At 49.0% G+C, this 20631-nt stretch overlaps 2 protein-coding genes across 2 annotated transcripts; one reads left to right on the top strand and one right to left on the bottom strand.

Annotated features, from left to right (window-relative positions):
• Positions 1 to 5684: 5684 nt before the first annotated feature.
• LOC128826897 (C3a anaphylatoxin chemotactic receptor-like) lies at positions 5685 to 6548 on the top strand. Its single transcript, XM_054010424.1, has one exon. The coding sequence runs from the start codon at positions 5685 to 5687 to the stop codon at positions 6546 to 6548; it is 864 nt and encodes a 287-aa protein (XP_053866399.1).
• A 9763-nt stretch (positions 6549 to 16311) lies between these two features.
• Positions 16312 to 20381, bottom strand: LOC128827271 (C3a anaphylatoxin chemotactic receptor-like). The gene is made up of 2 exons (XM_054011121.1): positions 20308 to 20381; positions 16312 to 19456 (listed from the first exon to the last, which is right to left on the bottom strand). Exon 2 carries the CDS (start codon positions 19432 to 19434, stop codon positions 18466 to 18468), a length of 969 nt encoding a protein of 322 aa, XP_053867096.1. The 5' UTR covers positions 19435 to 19456; positions 20308 to 20381; the 3' UTR covers positions 16312 to 18465.
• Positions 20382 to 20631: the final 250 nt, after the last annotated feature.

Here is a 20631-nt window from a genome sequence, read left to right as displayed (position 1 = left end):
GTAAAGGCTAGAAACTTACCTAAAAAAAAGAAAGAAAAGCTGAAATTCACACTTAACCATCTGATTCCAGGGTCTGGGGTTTGGAGAAAAACGAGAAGCCTGGTGAATGCTGCAAATAAATTGTAAGAGTTGGTGACACTACAAAACTGTTTTGGAAAACCAGAAATATCCAGGTCTGTTTTGTAACCCTAACCCTAACCCTAACCCTAACCCTAACCCTAACCCTAACCCTAACCCTAACCCTAACCCTAACCCATATTCACCACTATCATATCAATATGAACAAACTTTGCCTTGTGAGGTATCATTAAAAAGTCTTGATGTGTTGATTATTAATATCCTCTTGAATTTTATGTGCTGTCATTGTATGGGGAGTTATAAAGTTTTGCTATGTGTGTGTTACTGAAAATATCCAGCTCTGTTTCGGAAGCCAATGGAGTGAGAAGGTGTTTAAAATATTGGGGACTTTAAAAAAAATGTGTGGCTGTTGTACTCTGTACCTCAAAACAGCACCCTGGAACCCACATATTCACCACTGTCATAATATTATGATATGTTCTGTACAAAGTCTGCCTTGTGAGGTGTGAGTCTTGATCTGTTGAACATTAATATCCCATTGGATTGTACATGCTGTCATTGTATGTGAGGTTGTGAAGTTTTGCTATATGTGTGTTACTGAAGTAAGTTTTGATGTTGGGGAACACCCACAACCAGCCTCTCAGGTATGACAATGGAGGAGCCAGACAGCGTAATTGGCTCATCAAAACCCATTCAAGAATCCACTATCTCAGGAACTGGATACAATGGAGTTTTATCACAAAGAGCACATAGACAATGGAGACTGTTTGACCCACGTCGCAGCAAAATATATTCCCAGCAAACTGAAAGAAACTACAAAAGTGACATCTCCACTTGGCCTCACTCCCCCCACAACTCCTGGAAAAACATCTGGAGGACAAAGACTTTGAACTGGGGAAATTTGGTATCTGGCTGGAAGACAAGCCCAGCCTGTGTATTGAGGAACTTTCACCTGCATGTACCATCTGCCAGGGTGAGACACTGATTCAAATCCTGTCTAGTTCATAGAACTCAGACTGCGAATTTACTTTTAAATCTTAGGTAACCAAGTTTGATCTCTAAGCTCGCTGCTTATAATCACTTAATATCCATCTGTCTGTAGTTAATAAACCTGTTTTATATTCTACCTGGAACTGTGTGTTTGGTTGAAGTGCTGGGAAATCTCAGCTCAGTTTACAAAAGCTGATGCGTATCCTCTCCACATTGAGGGAGGCATCGATTGGGTAATCAACTTAGACTGGCCAGACTTCTGACCAAGGCAGGACGGTACATTTCTGGGCTGCAAGGCCAGGAAGCCGGGGGAAATTGACTGGAGCCTCCCTAGTGATTGTTCATGAGTGGCTGGGAGAAGCATTCATAGAACTCAGCTGGGTGTGTCCCTGCTTGGGGATGGCTGTGTAAGTGCAGGGCCTGCCAGAGGTTTGCAGCTTGACACAATATCACAGTGTGAGAGGGACACCCCAGGTTGGTGGCATAGAGGACTCAGCTGTCCCACAGTCCAGGCTGCATTCTGGGAACCCCGTCACAGTGGTTTTTGAAACTAATGTTTCAATGAATCCTGATATTCTCAGCCAAAATTCATGCAGCTTTTGCTGTGTTGCTGGTCATTCTCGAGCATCCAAGGAATCCACCAGCCGGTCGTGGAACAGACATAATGTTGTGTGGCTCACAGCCAACAAACCGAGAGATTCACAATCCATCTGCCACCTGGCAAGGTCTCCCCAGGATATTCGAGGAGTGACTGGGGGTGAAGGGCAGCAGCGAATCACTCCTGACTCAGCGTCACTTCAGCAGCTGAAACTGGGCCTAGTGCATCTCCAGGTGTGAACGGGCTGAATTTTTGCAATGATGCGGGTGCAGCTCAGCTCCTGCTCTCGGGTTGTGGCTGCCGTGGATGTGGGCGACTGTCTCTGCAGACGGGCTCTCAGACCTTCATCACAGGAGGCCCCAGAGCTGAGCTGAGCTGTTTGAGGCTTGCACGGAGCTGGCCACCTCGGAGGTTTTGCAGAGTCAGCTTTGAGAGCATCTCCCACCTCCGCTGAGACCCCCCTTTCTCCACTTCCCTGAGAGGACAGCTTCCTGCCCCCAGACAGAGTCCATGGGGTGGGAGCTGCAGATGAGGTGTGTGTGTGTGGTGGCGGAATCAATTCTGAGATGCCGTGTCTGATTCCCCCAGGACATAGGTAAGAAAGTGAAATTAAATCTTCCAGCTTCAATGCCAGCCTGAAATCCACAATGCCCCTCCCCCCGATCCATCTCTAGCCCCCCCACCACTACTCCATGTTCCTCCCTGCCCCCACCTGCTCCACAGCAGCACCCCATTTCCCTACCCGCTCTTGATAGCAGCCTCCACAGATCCCTCTGGTCCCCCGACCCCAATCCCCAAATCAGCCTCCCCAGATCTCTCCCTGCCCAAGCCATCGGTTCTGCATCCCCAGAATTGAAGTGGTTCCCATCATCCAGGGTTTAAATTTTGATCTGGTGACTCTCAAAACCCACACTATACAAATAGTTCCAGGAACGCTGACTCCACCCCACCCCCCGCAGCAGCCCCCCCACCCAAATTCTTCCCTGTCACCTGTATAAACAGCCCCCATGCCCCACCCCAGAGGTGGCCACATCTCAGTAGGAAAAGACCCTTTAGACCAGTGGCTCTCAACCTTCCCACATTGCTGTACCCCTTTCTGGATTCTCATTTGTCTTGTGTACCCCCAGGTTTCACCTCACTTAAAACCGACTTGTTAACAAAATCAGACATAAAAATAAAAATGTCACAGCACACTAGTACAGATAAATAGTTTACTTTCTCATTTTACCATATAATTATACACTAAATCAATTGGAATATAAATATTCTACTTACATTTCAGTAGAAAGAAGTCATTGTATGAAATTGTCGTGCGTACTGACTAGGTTAGTGCTTTTTATGGAGCCTGTTGTAGAACTAGGCAAATATTTAGATGAGCTGATGTACCCCCTGGAAGATCTCTGCGTTCCCCCAGTGGTACACGTACCCCGGTTGAGAACCACTGCTATAGACCGTTATGCAAAGGCTCAGGGCTGACGATGGCAGTAAAACCACCTGGCCAGTAGATGGCAGCATCCGTGAAATTCAGTTGTTTGTTAGAAACTGGCAATCAAGTCACCCCATCACCTTCCCTTTCACTTGGTCTACACTAGTAACTGATGTTGGTGCAACTGCGTCGCTCGTGGGTGTGGAAAACCCACCGCCCTGGGTGACGCTGTTATACTGACCTAACGCCCGGTGTAGACAACACTTCTCCCGTCAACTCAGCTACCGCGTCTCGGGGGGGCGGAGTAACTACGCCGATGGGAGAAGCTCTCGCGTCAGCATAGACAGCGTCTTCACTGAGCCGCTACAGTGACACAGCTGCATCGGTGCAGCCTTCCCGGTGTAGACGTGTCCTTTGATAAACTGAACTGACTGAGCTCCTGGAGTCTCTCTCTGCCAAGACGGGGTCCAGTCCGTTAATCCTTCTCATGGCTCATCTCTGACCCTTCTCCAGTTTCTCAACAACCTTCTTGAAGGGTGGGCGCCAGAACCGGACACAGGATCCCAGCTGTGGTTGTAACAGGGCCGGATCCAGAGGGAAAATCACCTCCCTGCTCCTAATCGAGATTCCCCTTGTTGATGCAACCCAGCACGGCTGGAGCCCTGTTGGCCCTGGGAGCTCACGTTGATCTGAAAAATGCCCCCACGTCTGAAACCTCCAGGCAAATGATGAGAGACGAAGGCAGGTTGCAGGCTGGGCTGTGGTTTGTGTGGTCTCTAGCACAGAGCGAGGGTTTCCTTAGCATTGGCAGGCTTGTAACACGGCCCAGGGCAAGGGTGGGTTCCCTGCAGCCTCTGACTCCCCGCGGGGCTCTGTTCACTTTCCCCAGCAAGAAGGGACTGGAAGGTAGAGTCCCAGCTGAAGTCTCTGGTCCAGGGATCTCACCCGGGGGAGTCAGCTGGAAGTGGCTGTCTCAGCCTCGGCTCCCCACTGAGGCCCCCGCCCACCTGCCCACGGATGTGGACAGACAAATGGAGACACCTGAGTAGGGCCCAGTGGGGGGAGCTTGTGGTTCGCATAATGTCTGCATGTAGCTATGGGTGCTGGAGGCCTTCCTGACCTTGCAGACGTATTCAGACCCAGCCACGTCCTGTGATCTTCACCCATTGTCCCTCCCCCCCAGATATACCACCACATGAACGGCTTCTTGCTCCGGGCTGAGCCAGTCTGGGCGAGCTGCAGGCGTCACGTCGGAGACCTGGGACGGGGGTCGACTTTGAGACACTGCGTTCCCCCCGAGTCACAGGTAAGGAAATTAGGTAAATCCTCCAGCTGCCCCACTGGATTTCATTCTGTCCCACTCCACACACTGCTTCACCCTGTATCTTCCAGCTTCCACGTCCTCTCCCATCATCCACTCCGATTAGAACCAGTTGAAATTATTTGTGTGTCAGCAGTCAGGCATCATGCCAGGCAGTGCACAGACCCACAGGGAGAAACAGATCTGGCCACTGAGAGCTCACTCTCTAAACAGATAAATGTTGGGAGGGGAAACTGAGGCATGGGGCCATGACGTGACTTGTCTAGGCTCCCCAAGCAGTTCATTGGCAGAGTCTGGGATGGAACCCAGGAGTCTGGAATCCCTTTCTATCCACTAAAATAGACTCTTGCAATATCCTTCCTTTTAAAAAAAAGTTTTTTACCCTGTAACTGGTCTCTTCTGCCTCTGGTGTTTTGTCGGCTTTTTCATTGTCATCGTTGTTTCAATCCTAATTTCTCCTCCTGGGGAATTGCTCTCCATCACCGGAGATTTTCACAGGAGGGTTCTTTCGGTGGCGATTTTGCCTGCTCCACTAACTCACCCCCTCTCTCCCAAATGGCCCAAACCACACAAAAACTCCACTTCAATATGAAGGTGGGCTGGAGAAGACTCGCTTTCAAAAATTCCATTATTTCAAAAAAAGCAGGTGGGAGGGTGGGGGAACAATCATTCATTAACTGTTTTGTTTAACCAATACAGGAATAACCAGCTCCTTTGGAAAACAGCAAGAACATTATTTGGAAATTTTGGTGAGGCTGCCGAGGGAGGGCGGGGTGTCTTTCCTATATTTGTCTCTGCATCTTGGACCACCCACCTCATTACGAACCTTCCCTTGCCTATAAATTCAACTTTTCAGTAATAAGCATATGTGGGGGTTATTTTTAATATTTGGTTTAGTTGAAAAAATGATATCATGTGAAAACAAAAAAAGTTTGGGCAGAGAATAGACACAAGTTTTCCATCTTGGCAGGGGGTTAGATGAGATGACTTTTGCGGTCCCTGTATAGCACTCTGGCCTATGCTTTTAAGTTCTTCGAATCATTGGTGTCATTGGCCTATAAGGATTTGATCCTATCTGAGTTCAGCTCAGAATCTGGGGAGTTTGTAAACTCTGAGGAGATTATGAACTCTGCGGCTGTCTCACTCTGTCCGTGTCCTCTCCTGGAGCCCTTTTCATTGCTCTTCTTTCCTTTGCTCAGTACAACATCTGCGCTGCCCCTGCTGAGCCCTGAGGAGGAGGAGGGGATATTGTGACTGCAACTCCTCTGAGAATGGTGATCCTCCCAATTCTCTTCCTGGTGCTGTGTGGCGTAGCCTTCATTGCTGGGGTGCTGTTGAACAGCTATGTCCTCTTCGTCGCCGGCTGCCGTGTGGAGAGGACGACCAGCACCGTGTGGTTCTGGAACCGAGCCATGGCCGATTTAATCTTTATCATCTTCCTACCTCTCAAATTCACCTCCACCTTCTTCCTGGACTTAGACTGGGCCAAGAGGCTGAGCAGCACCGTCACCTCCCTATACATGTTCTCCAGCGCCTTCCTCCTTATGGCCCTCAGTGTCGACCGATGCATCCTTGTGGCACGCCCTGAGTGGGCCCAGAACCACCGCACACCCCTGCTAGCTGTCATGATGGTTTGTGGCATATGGGCCCTGTCTCTAGGGTTCAGCTTGCGGTACGGTGATCTCTGGGAATACCTCCTCTCACCTGTCAGCACCAGCATGAATTTCCAACTGGATGAAGGGAGGGTGAAGGCCGCCGTAGTGATCCAGTTCTTGGTTGGGTTTCTGATCCCATTAGCCTTGATCTTGATCCCAACCTTCTACATTGTTCTAGCTGCCAAGCTGAGAGGGAACAGGCTGATCCGGTCCACCAAGCCACTCAAGATCCTTCTTGGCTTGATCCCAACCTTTTTCCTCTGCTGGCTGCCGTATCACATCTTCTCCTTCCTGCAGATCTCAATTATATACCCTCTGCCTTTCCTTGTCACAGAAAGCATTTTTGCTTGGATGCTGGAGTATTTCAACAGCTGCCTCAACCCCATCTTCTACCTCACCATGGAGGAAGAGTTTCTGAGGTACCGGCAACATGCACGCAACTTCCAAACCACCGACAACTCAGGGCCAGAGCTGGCCTAATAGGGGAATGCATGGAATTGTCAATATTTGCATGAAGAAAGGATTCATTTCGCTGGGACCATAGGTTCCTCTTGACCCCAAAATTGTATTTTTTAGCAAGTGAATTATTTGACCTTTTTCAGAGAAGAGCCACAAGAATGAATACAGGATTCGAAAACCTGCCTTAGAGTGAGAGAATCATGAAGCCCCCCCATCTATTTATCTTAACAAAGAGAAGGTGAAGGGGTGACTTGATCACAGTCTGTAAGTACCTATGTGGGGAACAAATATTTAATAATGGGCTCTTCAATCTAGCAGAGGAAGGTCTAACATGATCCAGTGAACAGAAGTTGAACCTAGACAAATTCAGACTGGAAATGAGGTGTAAATTTTTAACGATCAGAGTAACTGACCATTGGAGTAATTTCCCAAGGGTTGTGGTGGATCCTCCATCACAGGCAATTTTAAATCAAGCCGGGATGTTTTTTTAAAAACTCCGCTCTAGGCATGGTTTGGGGGCAGTTTTCTGGCCCGTGTGACCTGGGAGATCAGATGAGATGATCACACTTCTCCCTTCCAGCCTTGAAATGTATGAATCTGTCATTTTAATGAAATATATCGATTTTTGGTTTTGTTCATTTTTAGATTATTTTGGGCCATTTGTTCTTTATGGTCTGTACTTTTCTTCGTCTTTGTTTCATTGTTTTTGTCATCATGTCATCTTTGCACCCGGTGGAGCTCCAGCTCTTCTTCTGTCTGGTGGTTCCTGAAGATCAATGGGTCTATGAAACAAAGGACAACCTTTTCAAAAGGGTCTAAGTCCTATTTTTAAAAGTGTTTTGGCCTTTAGGAACCTTGCTGAGAATCAATGAGAACATAAGGTAAGAACATAAGAATATCCATACTGAGTCAGAGCAAAGGTCCATCTAGCCTAGTATCCTGTCTTCCGACAGTGGCCAATGCCAGGTTCTCCAGAGGGAATTAGCAGAACAGGTAACTATCAAGTGACCCATCCCCTGTCACCCATTCCCAGCTTCTGGCAAACAGAGGCTAGGGACACCATCTCTGCTCCTAGTTCTTATGTTATGAGAAGGAATAAATAACACTTCCTTATTTACTTGCTCAACACCAGTCAGGATTATATAGACTTCTATCATATCCCCCCTTTTCCAGGCTGAACAGTCCCAGTCTTATTAATCCCTCCTGATACGGAACCTGTCCCATACCCCTAATCATTTTTGTAGCCCTTTTCCAATTCCAATATATCTTTTTTGAGCTAGGGTAACCACATCTGCATGCAGTATTCAAGATGTGGGCATCCCATGGATTTATATAGAGACAATATGATATTTTTAGTCTCATTATCTCTCCCTTTCTTAAAGATTCCCAACATTCTGTTTGCTTTTTTGACGGCTGCTGCACATTGAGTGGATGTTTTCAGAGAACTATCCACAATGATTCCAAGATCTTTTTTGAGTGGAAACAGGTAATTTATATATGTGTAGCTGGGATTATGTTTTCCAATATGCATTACTTTGCATTTACTAATACTGAATTTCATCTGCCATTTTATTGCCCAGTCACCCAGTTTTGTGAAATGCCTTTATAACTCCTTGCAGTCTGCTTTGAACTTAACTATATTGACGTGTTTGGTATCATCTGAAAATTTTGCCACCTCACTGTTTATCCCTTTTTCCAGATGATTTATGAATATGTTAAACAGCACTGGTCCCATTACAGACCCCCGGGGGACACTGCTATTTATGTGTCTCCATTCTGAAAGCTGACCATTTATTCCTAGCCTTTGTTTCCTATCTTTTAACCAGTTACTGATCCATGTGAGGACCTTCCCTCTCATCTCATGACAGCTTACTTTGCTTAAAAGTCTTTGGTGAGGGACCTTGTCACAGGCTTTCTGAAACTTCAAGTATAATATATCCACTGGATCACCCTTGTCCATATACTTTTTGACCCCCACAAAGAAGTCTAGTAGATTGCTGAGGCATGATTTCCCTTTACAAAAACCATGTTGACTCTTCCCTAACAAATTATGTTCATATATGTTTGTGATCATTCAGTTCTTTACTATAGATTCAACCAGTTTACCCTCTACTGAAGTCAGGCTTACTGACCTGTAATTGCCAGGATCACCTCTGGAGACTTTTTTAAAAATTAGTGTCACATGAGTTTTCCTCCAGTCATCTGGTACAGAAGCTGATTGAAATGATAGGTTACATACCACAGCTAATAATTCTGCAATTTCACATTTGTGTTCCTTCAGAACTCTTGGGTGAATCCCATCTGGTCCTGGTGACTTATTGCTGTTTAGTTTATCAATTGGTTCCAAAACCTCCTCTAATGACCCCTCAGTCTGGGACAGTTCTTCAGATTTGTCACCTAAAAAGAATGGCTCAGGTTTGGGAATCTCCCTCACATCCTCAGCCGTGAAGACCGATGCAAAGAATTCATGTATTTTCTCTGCAAGGACCTTATCATAGTGGCGTGCTCCTTTAGCATCTCGATTGTGCAGTGGCCCCACTGGTTGTTTAGCAGCTTCCTGCTTCTGATGAACTTAAATCATTTTTTGCTATTACATTTTGAGTCTTTGGCTAGCTGTTCTTCAAATTATTTTTTGGCCTTCCTAATTATAGGTTGACTTGCCAGAGTTTATGCTCCTTTCTATTTTCCTCACTAGGAATAAACTTCCACTTTTTAACGGATGCCTTTTTGCCTCTCACTGCTTCTTTTACTTTGCTGTTTAGCCACGGTGGCTCTTTTTTGTGTTTTAATTTGGGGTGTACATTTAAGTCGAGCCTCTATTATGGGGTCTTTAAAAAGTTTCCACACAACTTGCAGGGATTTCACTTTTGGCACTGTACCCTTTAATTTCTGTTTAACTAACTTCTTCTTTTTTGTGTTGTTCCCCTTTCTGAAATTAATAGCTACCATGGTGGGCTGCTGTGGTGTTTTCCCTGCCACAGGGATGTTAAATTTCATTATATTCTGGTCACTATTACCAAGCAGTTCAGTTATATTCACCTCTTGTACCAGATCTTGTGCTCCACTTAAGACTAAATCAAGAATTGCCTCTCCCCTTGGGGTTCCAGGACTAGCTGCTCCAAGAAGCAGTCTTTTGAGGTGTCAAGAAACTTTATCTCTGCGTCCCATCCTGAGGTGATATGTATTCAGTCAATATAGGGACAATTGAAATCCCCCATAATTATTGAGTTTTTTATTTTTATAGCCTTTCTAATCTCCCAGAACATTTCACAGTCACTATCACCATCCTGGTCAGGTGGTCGGTAATATATCCCTCCTGCTATATTCTTATTATTCAAGCATGGAATTACTATGCAGAGAGATTCTATGGTACAGTTTGGTTCATTTAAGGTTTTTACTTCATTTGATTCTAGGCTTTCTTTCACATATGGTGCCACTCCTCCACCAGCACGACCTGTTCTGTTCTTCTGATATATTTTGTAACCGAGTATTACTGTGTCCCATTGATTATCGTCATTCCACCAAGTTACTGTGATGCCTGTTATATCAATTCCTCATTTAATATGAGGCACTCTAGTTCACGTACCTTATTATTTGGATTTCTAGTATTTGTATACAAGAATTTAAATAGCACTTTTTAGCTGTCTGCGATTACGTGATATAATTGAATGGACTTAGGCTTCTACGGGTGAGATTTTCAAAAGCACCTGTGTGAGTTAGGTGCTTATCTTATATTGACTTTCAATGGGAATTTGGCACCTAACTCCCGTAGCCACTTTAAAAAATGTAGTCCTGTCACATGATTCCAGGATCTGGGGCTTGAAGGAAAATGACAAGCATGGCTTGTGCTGCAACCAAATTGTAATAGTTGGTAATGGTACAAAACTCCGCCAAAAGTTTTGGAACACCAGAAATATCAAGCTCTGATTTGGAAGCCAATGGAGGGAGGAGGTGTTTAAAATATTGGGGACTTTAAATAAAATGTGGGTGGCTGTGGCACTCTGTACCTCAAAACAGCACCCTGGAACCCCCATATTCACCACTGTCATGTAAATATGAACAAAGTCTGCCTTGTGAGGTATCATTTTAAAAATATTGATCTGTTGAACATTAATAGCCTGGTGGATTATACATGCTGGTGTTGTATGTGAGGTTGTGAAGGTTTGCTATGTGTGTGTTATTGAAATAAGTTGTGATGTTCAGAATAACCACAACCAGCCTTTCAGGTGGAGGAGCCAGGCAGTGTTAATGGCTCATCAGCACCCATCCAAGAATCCATTATCTCAGGCACTGTGCACAGTGGAGATTTCTCAGAGAGACCACGTAGACAATGGAGACTGTTTGACCCACGTCATAGCAAAATGTATTTCATAGGGGAATCAAACTGGAAGAAACTACAAAAGAGGGGAAGTGACATCACCACTTAGCCTCACTCCCCCCACAACTCAACACCTGGAACACGTCTGGAGGACAAAGACTTTGACCTGGGGAAGGTGGTCCCAGGCTGGAGGAGAGTCCCAGCCTGTTCATTGAGGATGTGTCGCCTGCTTGTACCATCTATCAGGGTGCGACGCGGCTTGATTCAAATTCTGTTTAGTTTGACTGCAAATTTATTTTTATTTCTTGGCTAACCAACTGTGATCTCTATGCTTGCTGCTTATAATCACTCTGTAGTTAATAAACCTGTTTTATATTCTAGTTAAAAACTGTGTGTTTGGTTGAAGTGCTGGGAAATCTCAGCTCAGTTTACAAAAGCTGATGAGTGTCCTCTCCACATCGGGGAAGGGGTGGACTGGGCAAGGGACTTACACTGGCCGGGCTTCTAACCAAGGTAGGATGGTACAGTTCTGGTGTGCAAAGCTGGGGAGCCGGGAGAAATTGGCTGGAGCCTCCCTATTGATGGTTAATGAGTGGCTGGGAGAAGCATTTATGGAACTCAGCTGGGTGTGTCCCTGCCTGGGGATGATTGTGTAAGTGCAGGGCTTGCCAAAGATTTGTCACTTGTCACACCATCACAGTGTGAGAGGGCTACCCGAGGTTGGTGGGAGAGAGGGCTCAGAGGTCCTACAGTCCAGCTTGCAAGCTGGGTACCCCATCACATTGGCTTTTTAAACTAATGACTCAATGAATCCTGATATTCCCGGCCAAAATTCACGCAGCTTTAGCCCTTTGCAACGTCACTGGCCATTCTCCAGCGTAAACCCATCCACCAGCCAGTCATGGAGCAGACACTATGTTGTGTGGCTTACATCCAACGAAGCGAGAGATTCACAATCCACTCACCATCTGGCAGTGTCTCTCCTGGATGTTCGAGGGGTGACCGGGGCACACCCACAAATCAGTCCTGACCCAGCGGCACTTCGGGGGCCCAAGTTGGGTCTGGTGCATCTCCAGGTTTTATCAGGCTGAATTTTTGCAATGATGCGGTCGCTTCTGCTCTCGGGCTGTGGTTGCGCCGGATGTGGGCGACCAGCTCTGCAGACGGGATCTCAGCTCCTTCATCACGAGAGGCCCCAGAGCTGAGCTGAGCTGTTTGAAGCTTGCATGGAGCTGGTCACCTCGGAGGCTTTGCAGACTCAGCTTTGTGAGCATCTCCCCCCCCCCCCCACAGAGCTCCCCCCCGTGCTCTCTCTCCCGAGAAGACAGCTTCCTGTCACCAGACAGAATCCATGGGCGGGGTGGGGGGAGCTGCACGTGGCGTGTATGTGTTGGGGGAATCAATTCTGAGATGCCGTGTCTGATTCCCTCACGACATAGGTAAGAAAATGAGATTAAACCTTCCAGCATCAATGCTAGGCTGAAATCCACAATGGCCTCCCCAGATCTGTCTCTGCCCCGAATCCCAGATTGCTCCCTGCCCCCACCTCACCACCCACAGCAGCCCCCCTGATCTGTCCCTGCCCCCCCCCACTCCCCAAAGCAGCCTCCCCAGATCTCTCCCTGCCCCCCCCCCAGGTGCTGCACCCCCTGGATTGAAGTGGTTTCCATCATATATGGGTTTTACCATTTGATTCACTGGCTCTCAGGCCCCCCACTGTACAAATTCTTCCAGCAACCCTGACCCCACCCTACTCCCCACAGCAGCTCTCTCGTTTTCCTCCCTGTCACCTGTATAAGCAGCCCCCATGCCCCACCCCAGAGGTGGCCACATCTCAGTGTGAAAAGACCCTATAGACCAGTGGCTCTCAACCTTTCCAGACTACTGTACCCCTTTCTGGATTCTCATTTGTCTTCTATACCCCCAAGTTTCTCTTCACTTAAAAATGATTTGTTTACAAAAGCAGACATAAAAATACAAGGGTCACAGCACACTAGTACTGACAGACGGTTTACTTCCTCATTTTGCCATGTAAGTATAAAATAAATCGATTGGAATATAAACGTTGTACTTTCATTTCAGTGTTTAGTATATAGCAGTGCTTTTCAAAGTTCTTTTCTGGGGACCTAGTTGAAGAAAATTGTTGATACCGGCAACCCAACGGAGCTGGGAATGAGGGGTTTGGGGTGTGGGAAGGGCTCAGGGCTGGGGCAGATGGTTGGGGTGCGGGGGTGAGGGCTGCAGGGTGGGGCTGGGAATGAGGGGTTCAGATGCGGGAGGGAGCTCTGGGCTGGGGCAGAGGGTAGGGGTGTGAGAGGGGATCAGGGTTCTGGGCTGGGGTGCAGGCTCTCTCGTGGGGCCAGGGATGAGAGGTTTGGGGTGCAGGATGGGGCTCCGGGTTTGGGGGGGCTCAGGGCTGGAACAGGGAATTGGGGTGTGGGGTTGGGGCGCGAGTTTACCTTGGGTGGCTGCCGGTCAGCAGTTCAGCAGTGGTGCTAAGGCAGGCTTCCTGCCTCTCCTGGCACTGTGGACCACGCTGCGCCCTGGAAGCAGTCAGGAGCAGGCCCGGCTCCTAGGCGGAGGTGTGCAAATGCCTCCGCGTGGCTCTTGCCTGCAAGCACTGCCCCCCGGATCCCATTGGCCCTTTTCCAGCCAATGGGAGTGTGGAGCCGGTACTCGGGGTGGGGGCGGCATGCAGAGCCCGTGGTTCCCTCGCCTAGGAGCCGGACTTGCTGCTGGCTGCTTCCGGGGCACAGCGCGGTGTCAGAACAGGTAGGGACTAGTCTGCCTTAGCCAGGACTTTTAACGGCCTGGTTGGTGGTGCTGACCAGAGCTGCCACGACCCAGAAATGGGTCGCAACCCACAGTTTGAAACCCACTGGTACATAGAGCAGATTAAACAAGTCATGGCCTGTATGAAATTAGAGTTTCTACTGACTTTGCTAGTGCTTTTTATGTAGCGTGTTGTAAATCTAGGCAAATAACTGGATGGATTGCGGTGCCCCCAGGAAGACCTCTGCGTACCCCCAGTGGCACACAGACCCCTGGTTGGGACCCACTGTTATCCAAAGGCCCAGGGCTGATGATGGCAGTAAAACCATCTGGCCAGTAAATGGCAGCATATGTGCAATTCAGGTGCTTGTCCTACGTCTCCTGTAACAGCTGAGCGGGCTGGTCCCAGACTATCCACTATTACACTGACATTTACCGTGTAAGGTGCCTATGGACGCGGGGCTGGACTAGCAGGGGCTGTGGGTCAGGAGTGAAAGGCACTGACGGAGCTGGGGGTGGGGGGAGCCCAGGGCTGGTTTAGCACCTAGAAGGTGAAAATGAGGTTGAACAAAGGGGGCAGCTGAAGGTCATTCGGCGAGGAAGTGTCTAGAGCATTTTCTGGTCGTGTGGATTTAAAGCCAGCCACGAGATGCTAAGACAACGACCTTTACCTGTTCAGCGCCTGTAACCCAACACCCGGTCAGCACAGACGGCGCCGAGCGACTGAAACCCAGCTGGCCTCTGGCACCTGCAGATAGCAACAACCTGTTAATTTCTCACCGTCTGTCCTCAGGGCCCCAGGCTGACTCAGGGGTGCAGGGAATGGGGCATGTGGCCTTTTCCCTCTAGGGAGCATTAGCTCTCATCCAGCCCAGGGTGGGAACTGGCTGGCTGGGGGGGGGAGAGCATGGGGCATGGGGCCTTTCCCCTCTAGGAGGCACTGGCTCCCACCAGACTCCAGGGCAGGGACTGGCTGGCTCACGGGGGGGAGGGGAGTGGGTAATGGGACACAGGGCCTGTCCCCTCTAGCGGGTACTGGCTCTGATCCAGTCCCAGGGTGGGGACTGGATGGCTCAAGGAGGTTGTGAATGGGGCACAGGGCCTTTCCCCTCTAAGGGGCACAAGCTCTGATCTAACCCCAGGGCAAGGGACTGGCTGATATCAACATTGCTGCATTGGACTTAATGGGGCTAGGTCCCCCTCTGGGGTCAATCGGCTGTATCTCCATTGGTGTCAATGGGCCAGATTCAAGTCAATGGAACTGTCCTGATTTGGTCTACCTGGGTAATGTAGCTTTGCATGCCCCGTGCCACCAGCCATAACCCCTTCAGATGTTTACCACCTGCCCTTTAGCCCAACAAAACATTGGCAAATAGTTGAGATTTCTCTTGAAGTTAAAACCAAATCTGTCACAACCGGCTGCTTATAATTCTTTACTTGAGAGACTGTGTAAACTCAGTCACGGTTAACTCTTTACAAGATCCAGCTACGTGAACAAACCAGATCTCCTATTTCATCTGAAATCCCCAGCTTCTGGAGGCATGTGACTGGGGAAAATCTCAGCCCTCACTACCACAAACAAACAATCAGTTTCTAGTCTTCACAGTTTGAGGTGAGGAGCTGGAAAACAGGAATCCAAAAGAACCAGAAACCCAATAAAAGGACCTCAAACCGATCATTATTATTCAAATCTCATGATTTTGAAGCCAATCTTGTGATTTTTTTCAGGGGGCTGAGCTCATGATCTTTCATCCTCTCGGGCTGGCGACAGGAGCTGGTTGGAATTTGCATCCCATGGGAAATTCTGACAGTTCCAAATTTTCTTTCATCCAAAGCTGAAATTTCAAAATTCCCCACAAACCCAGCGTTGTGTCAGAAATAGCAAAACGGCCTTTACAAAACATTTTGCTTTAATCAAATTGAAGCACTTCATTGCAGTGCTATTTTTTTTTAAATCTATTATATTAGACTCAGAGGAAGGGACCTCCAGAGGGCATCTAGTCCATCCCACATGCTGAGGCAGGACCAAGTCAACTTAGACCTGCCCTGACAGGTGATTGTACAACCTGGTCTTAAAACCCTCCAGTGATAGGGATTCCACAACCTCCCTTGGGAGCTAATTCCAGAGCTGAACTGCCCTGAGAGATAGTTTTTCCTAATATCCAACCTCCACCACCCTTGCTGCAGATTAAGCCCATTGCTTCGTGTCGCACCTTCAGTGAACATGGAGAACAATTGATCTCCGTCCTTTTTATAACAGCCCTTCCCACCACTGAGAACTGTTATCAGGTCCCTCCTTAGTCTGGGAAACCGAGGCACAGAGTGGTGACTACTTTCCCCAAGGTCACCCAGCCAGTCAGAGGCAGAGGTTGGAATAAAACCCAGGTCTCCTGAATCCCAGTCCAATATATAATGGCGTACATTTTTCACAGTGAGGGCAATTCACCATTGGAACAGTTTACAAAGGGTCATGGTGGGTTCTCCATCACCGGCCATTTTTAAATCAAGATGGGATTTTCCCCCCTTAAAGATCCGCTCTAGATTAACTACAAATCAATTCAGGACAGTTCTCTGGCCTATGTTACAAAGGAAGTGAGACTAAATGATCACAATGGGCCCTTCTGGCCTTGAAATCTATGAGTCTATGGAGATGTATTTTATTTAGGTTGGGAAGGATTCGATTGTTATCAGCCATTGTCGGTAAACGTCAATTTCACTGTACACACACCAAAAAAAAATGTCATCGATAATCATTGCAATTTACAGATGGGCAAAGTAAGAAAAACACCGCTTGTGACCGTCTTTGAGTTTGGTTGAAGGCAATTTACTTTGTATATTCTGTCAGGTGATGTTGACAATTTGTATTTGAACGGTTATAAAGCTTTGAACTTTGTGAATCCGATTATCTACCGCCATTAAATAGTTATTGTCTCTCCTCCCTCCCCAAACTTCCCTGCAACTGTGATATGTGAAGTCGATCAGAAAAGGTCTAAAATGTGTGCTTAAAAACAAACGATGTCATAAAACAATAAAACTGGAATCCTGCCAACCCTCTTTTGATATTAATTATATAAAAATCCACACAATGAAACGCCTTGGCCTTAACTTTTTCATAATTTTGCTTCAACAAAAATTGATTTCCTCCCCTACCCTGAAACGTAGCCATGTTGTCAAATCAGTGTTTTCTGATGGGAAACTGCTCCATTGGAAAATTTTGAACCATCTCCTTTGGAAACACCTCAGCCGTCACCTGCCTTCTATCAGTTGGGGTCCATCTACACTGTAGCTGGAGGTGAGATTCTCAGCTCGGAGAGACGCCCCGCTGCTAGCCGTGTAGCCCCAGTGGCGTGATCTTGTCCCAGATCTTAGCTACATCCTCAGGCAGCCAGCCCCACTAGCGGTGGCTAAATCGTCTATTTTAAGCATGCGACCTCCATCGACGCTAACTCAGGTACGTCTACCCACACTGGGAATTACACTGAGGGGGACAGGGCAGCCCAGCACCCTGTCTTTTTCTGGGAACGCTTCGTCCTTTTGAAGCCTGTGGTTTGCTAATATTCTGGGCCTGGTAGGGTTGCAAGTTCCATTAGGAGGAGAAATGGGTGCTCTGAATCAGGTCCATTCTTTGGTACAATCCTGTTTATTTACTGAGAACACACACACACTATCCTTATTCCCCGACTGCTGTAGAAACAAGTAGCAGCAGGCAGCTTCCTTGCACCACAATGCCCATGCCTGCCTCTCCAGTGGTCTCTGTGCCCAAGAAACTCTGTCTCTTTGCTCCCTTTCTGGGTCTCACACAGATCTCCTGTTCCAGATTTCCTGCCTTCCATGCACATGTCTGCAGCCACTCTCTTCACCACCGTGTTCACAACCAGGGAATAACCCACACGGCCCAGCTCTGACCGGACACATGCCTTGGGTGGTAGCTTCCACTGCCTGTATCTCTCTCTGCTCCATAAATTGGCTTCATTTCTCCTTCCATTGAGCCTGAAACAGAGTGTTTAGGACACCCATTGGCTTTAATGCAACTTGTGTCTGCCTCACACACAGTCCCAACTCCACAGTAAGACGTTCTGAAATAATCTGTAGATCTGAGCAGGTATTTCCTGGCCTGCAACATTTTGGGGGGAGATTTTGAAAAATTTTCCAGTGCGAAATGGGGAGGAAACATAAAAAAATCTCAAAAATTTTCACAAACATGAAAATCTGGAGGGGGGAGGGGGAATTTCAATTTGGGTTGATCAAAATATTTTGGTTTGATCATTTCAACATGTTTCATTTTAAATGTTGACCATTTGAAAACTTTTTAAAAACACAAATTAGCCTAAATTTAAAAAACAAAAAAAGGATTTGGGGCCGGAAAGGTGGAATTTTCATTTTGGACATTTCAAAACATGAGCTGGTGACAACTTTGAAAGTTTTCTTCCAAAACGTTTTTGATTCAAGAAACTCCACAAAACTGAGCCATTCACACAAAGACTTCCAGTTCTGATGAATCTGTCTCCTAATCCCCAACACAGACAGACCCCGAACGAGATCAAAGGCCTCCATTGTGCTGGACACTGCACAGACACACAGAGAGTGACTGTCCATGCCCCATTGTGTTTACAGCCTAAACAGACAACAGAAGGATTACTACCCCATTTTATGGATGAAGAAATTGAAGCAGAAGGTGAGAGACAGATTCAGAGATTGGTCTTAGCTCACACTCATAACGAAATAATGGGAGACCTGGAAAATAGAATCCAGGAGTCCTGACTTCTCGCTCACCCAGCCCTAACCCACTAGACTCTGTTCCCTTCCCAGAGCTGGGGATAGAACCCAGGAGTCCCAAGTCCTCCACTCTCAACTAGTCTGTCTGATGCTCTGTGACGCCTCCATCCCACCCGATCCCTCCTCTTCCTCAGCCAGGGCCCTGCGGAAGATGCCCAGGAAGGAGCCCCTCCGGCGCCCTCTGCTCCGGGCGTACCCCATCAGCCCATACAGCACAGGGTTGAGACAGCTATGGAGGTAGGCCAAGGCGTTGGCCAACTTGAGCGCCACGCCCCAGATCTTTTTGTCTGCCTGGTACGTACTGAGCAGCACCAGGACGTGATGGGGCAACCAGCAAACAAAGAAGAGAGCCACCACGGCCAGCACCAAGGTGAAGGTCCGCTGGGAGCCCGCCCAGCTTCTTCTCCTCAGCTTCCAGGTCAAGACCATGTAGGACGTGGCGATGATGGCGAAAGGGACCAGAAACCCGCCCAGGAACCGGCTCAGCCTCAGGGGCATCTCGACGAAATGCCGCAGGTGTCTCTGGTAGACGCAGAAGGACTCCCCCTGTCTGGTCTCCACGTCCCTGAACACCAGGTAGGGGACGCTGAAGCAGATGGCCAGGAACCAGGCCCCAGCGATCAGCCAACACCCAATCCGGGGCCTGTGGTGGTTCCGGACCCAGACAGGCTGAGCCACCAGCAGGCAGCGGTGGAGGCTGATGAGGGTGAGCACGAAGACGCCGGCGAAGACAACCAAGTAGCGAGTGAAGGAGTGAAGCTTGCAGAGGGCTCGGCCGAAGGGCCAGCGGGACCTCAAGGCCTCCTGGACGATGGCAGGGATGCGCCCGGCAGAGAAGAGCAGGTCGGCCACGGCCAGGTGGAGGTAGCAGGCCGAGGGGAAGGTGGGCGGCCCGGCCCGGCCGGCGGTGGTGATCCAGATCACTAGCCCATTGCCGGCCAAGCCCAGCCCCAAAACCAGGGCATTGGTGCTGATGGCTATGTGCCGCATGGTGTCCTCCACAGCCCCGGTGGCGTTGTGGGGGGCACGGGAGCCGTTCATGGCTAGGAGGCGAGGGAGGCTGCTGGGGGTGTGTGAAAGAGGCCCAGTGAGACATTGGCCACAGGACCCCGTCGTTCCCCCAACTGCTACCTCTCCTCTGGCCCCAGCCTCCTCACACCTTCACCCATCCCCCACCTCCCCAAAATCCCCCCTTTCCCTGGACTCCCAGTCCCTCCTCCCAACCCCACCATTGCTCCATGCCCCCGACCCCTCATCCCCCAGCTCCCCAAACTCCTGGCCCCCTCATTCCCCCATCATGCTGCTCCTCCCCCCAAACTCTATCCTCATCCCCCACCCACACTCCCAGCCACCCCATCCCGGAAAAAGTGTTGGGAAACCACACAGCTCTGTGGTCTCACAGTCACCACCACAACTTCCCCCCTTTGGGCCTAGATTACCAGATTCTGACCCCAAGGGCACTGAGCCCGCCCCTGCCCCCACCCCTCGCAGGCAGGGAAAGGGAGCATCACCCAGTTGTGCAAAGTGAACCAGCCCTCTTACGAAACCTGGGAACTGCCAGCGGACATGTCAGTTATGCAGGTGCTCTAACACTAGACTCCCCTCCCCTCCCAGAGCTTGGGAGAGAACCCAGGGGTCCTGGCTCCCAGCCAGCCCCTGCTCTAACCATTAGACCCCACTCCCCTCCCAGAGCCAGAGATAGAACCCAGGAGTTCAGACTCCCAGCTGCCTCCCCCTGCTCTAACCACTAGACCCCACTCCCCTCCCAGAGCCAGGGTTAGAACCCAGGAGTTCAGACTCCCAGCTGCCTCCCCCTGCTCTAACCACTAGACCCCACTCCCCTCCCAGAGCCAGGGTTAGAACCCAGGAGTCCTGACTCGTAGCCCTCTTTGTTCAAAGGGAATCCAAGCTTACCTGGCTATGTATTGGGTGGGCACCAGGGGAAAGGAGCGACCTCTTCCCCTACCACTGTCGGAGCAGTCGATGGCCCGGGGCAGCTCAGCTCCCTCGTGGGGATGGGTCCCACATCTGAAGGGTTCTTCTTAGCAATGGGCACTTCCCCTTCCAGAGCTTGGCGGAAGGACACAGGTCACATCTTGGTTCCCACCACAGCAGTTTCCCAACCTGCACTGCACAGGACTGACGGCCTCTGCAGATCCCTGACCTGGCCTTGCCCTGCGCAGATCCCAGATCCCCCTCGGCAGATCCCTGACCTAGTTTTACCCTTCACAGCTCCCA

This window comes from Malaclemys terrapin, chromosome 21 (genome assembly GCF_027887155.1).
Source record: "Malaclemys terrapin pileata isolate rMalTer1 chromosome 21, rMalTer1.hap1, whole genome shotgun sequence".
NCBI lineage: Eukaryota > Metazoa > Chordata > Testudines > Emydidae > Malaclemys > Malaclemys terrapin.
This window is presented reverse-complemented; position numbering and strand designations above follow the sequence as displayed.

Coding starts and splice junctions, on each gene's coding strand:
- LOC128826897 (XM_054010424.1), top strand. CDS start 5,685: ATGGTGATCCTCCCAATTCTCTTCCTGGTGCTGTGTGGCGTAGCCTTC.
- LOC128827271 (XM_054011121.1), bottom strand. CDS start 19,434: ATGAACGGCTCCCGTGCCCCCCACAACGCCACCGGGGCTGTGGAGGAC.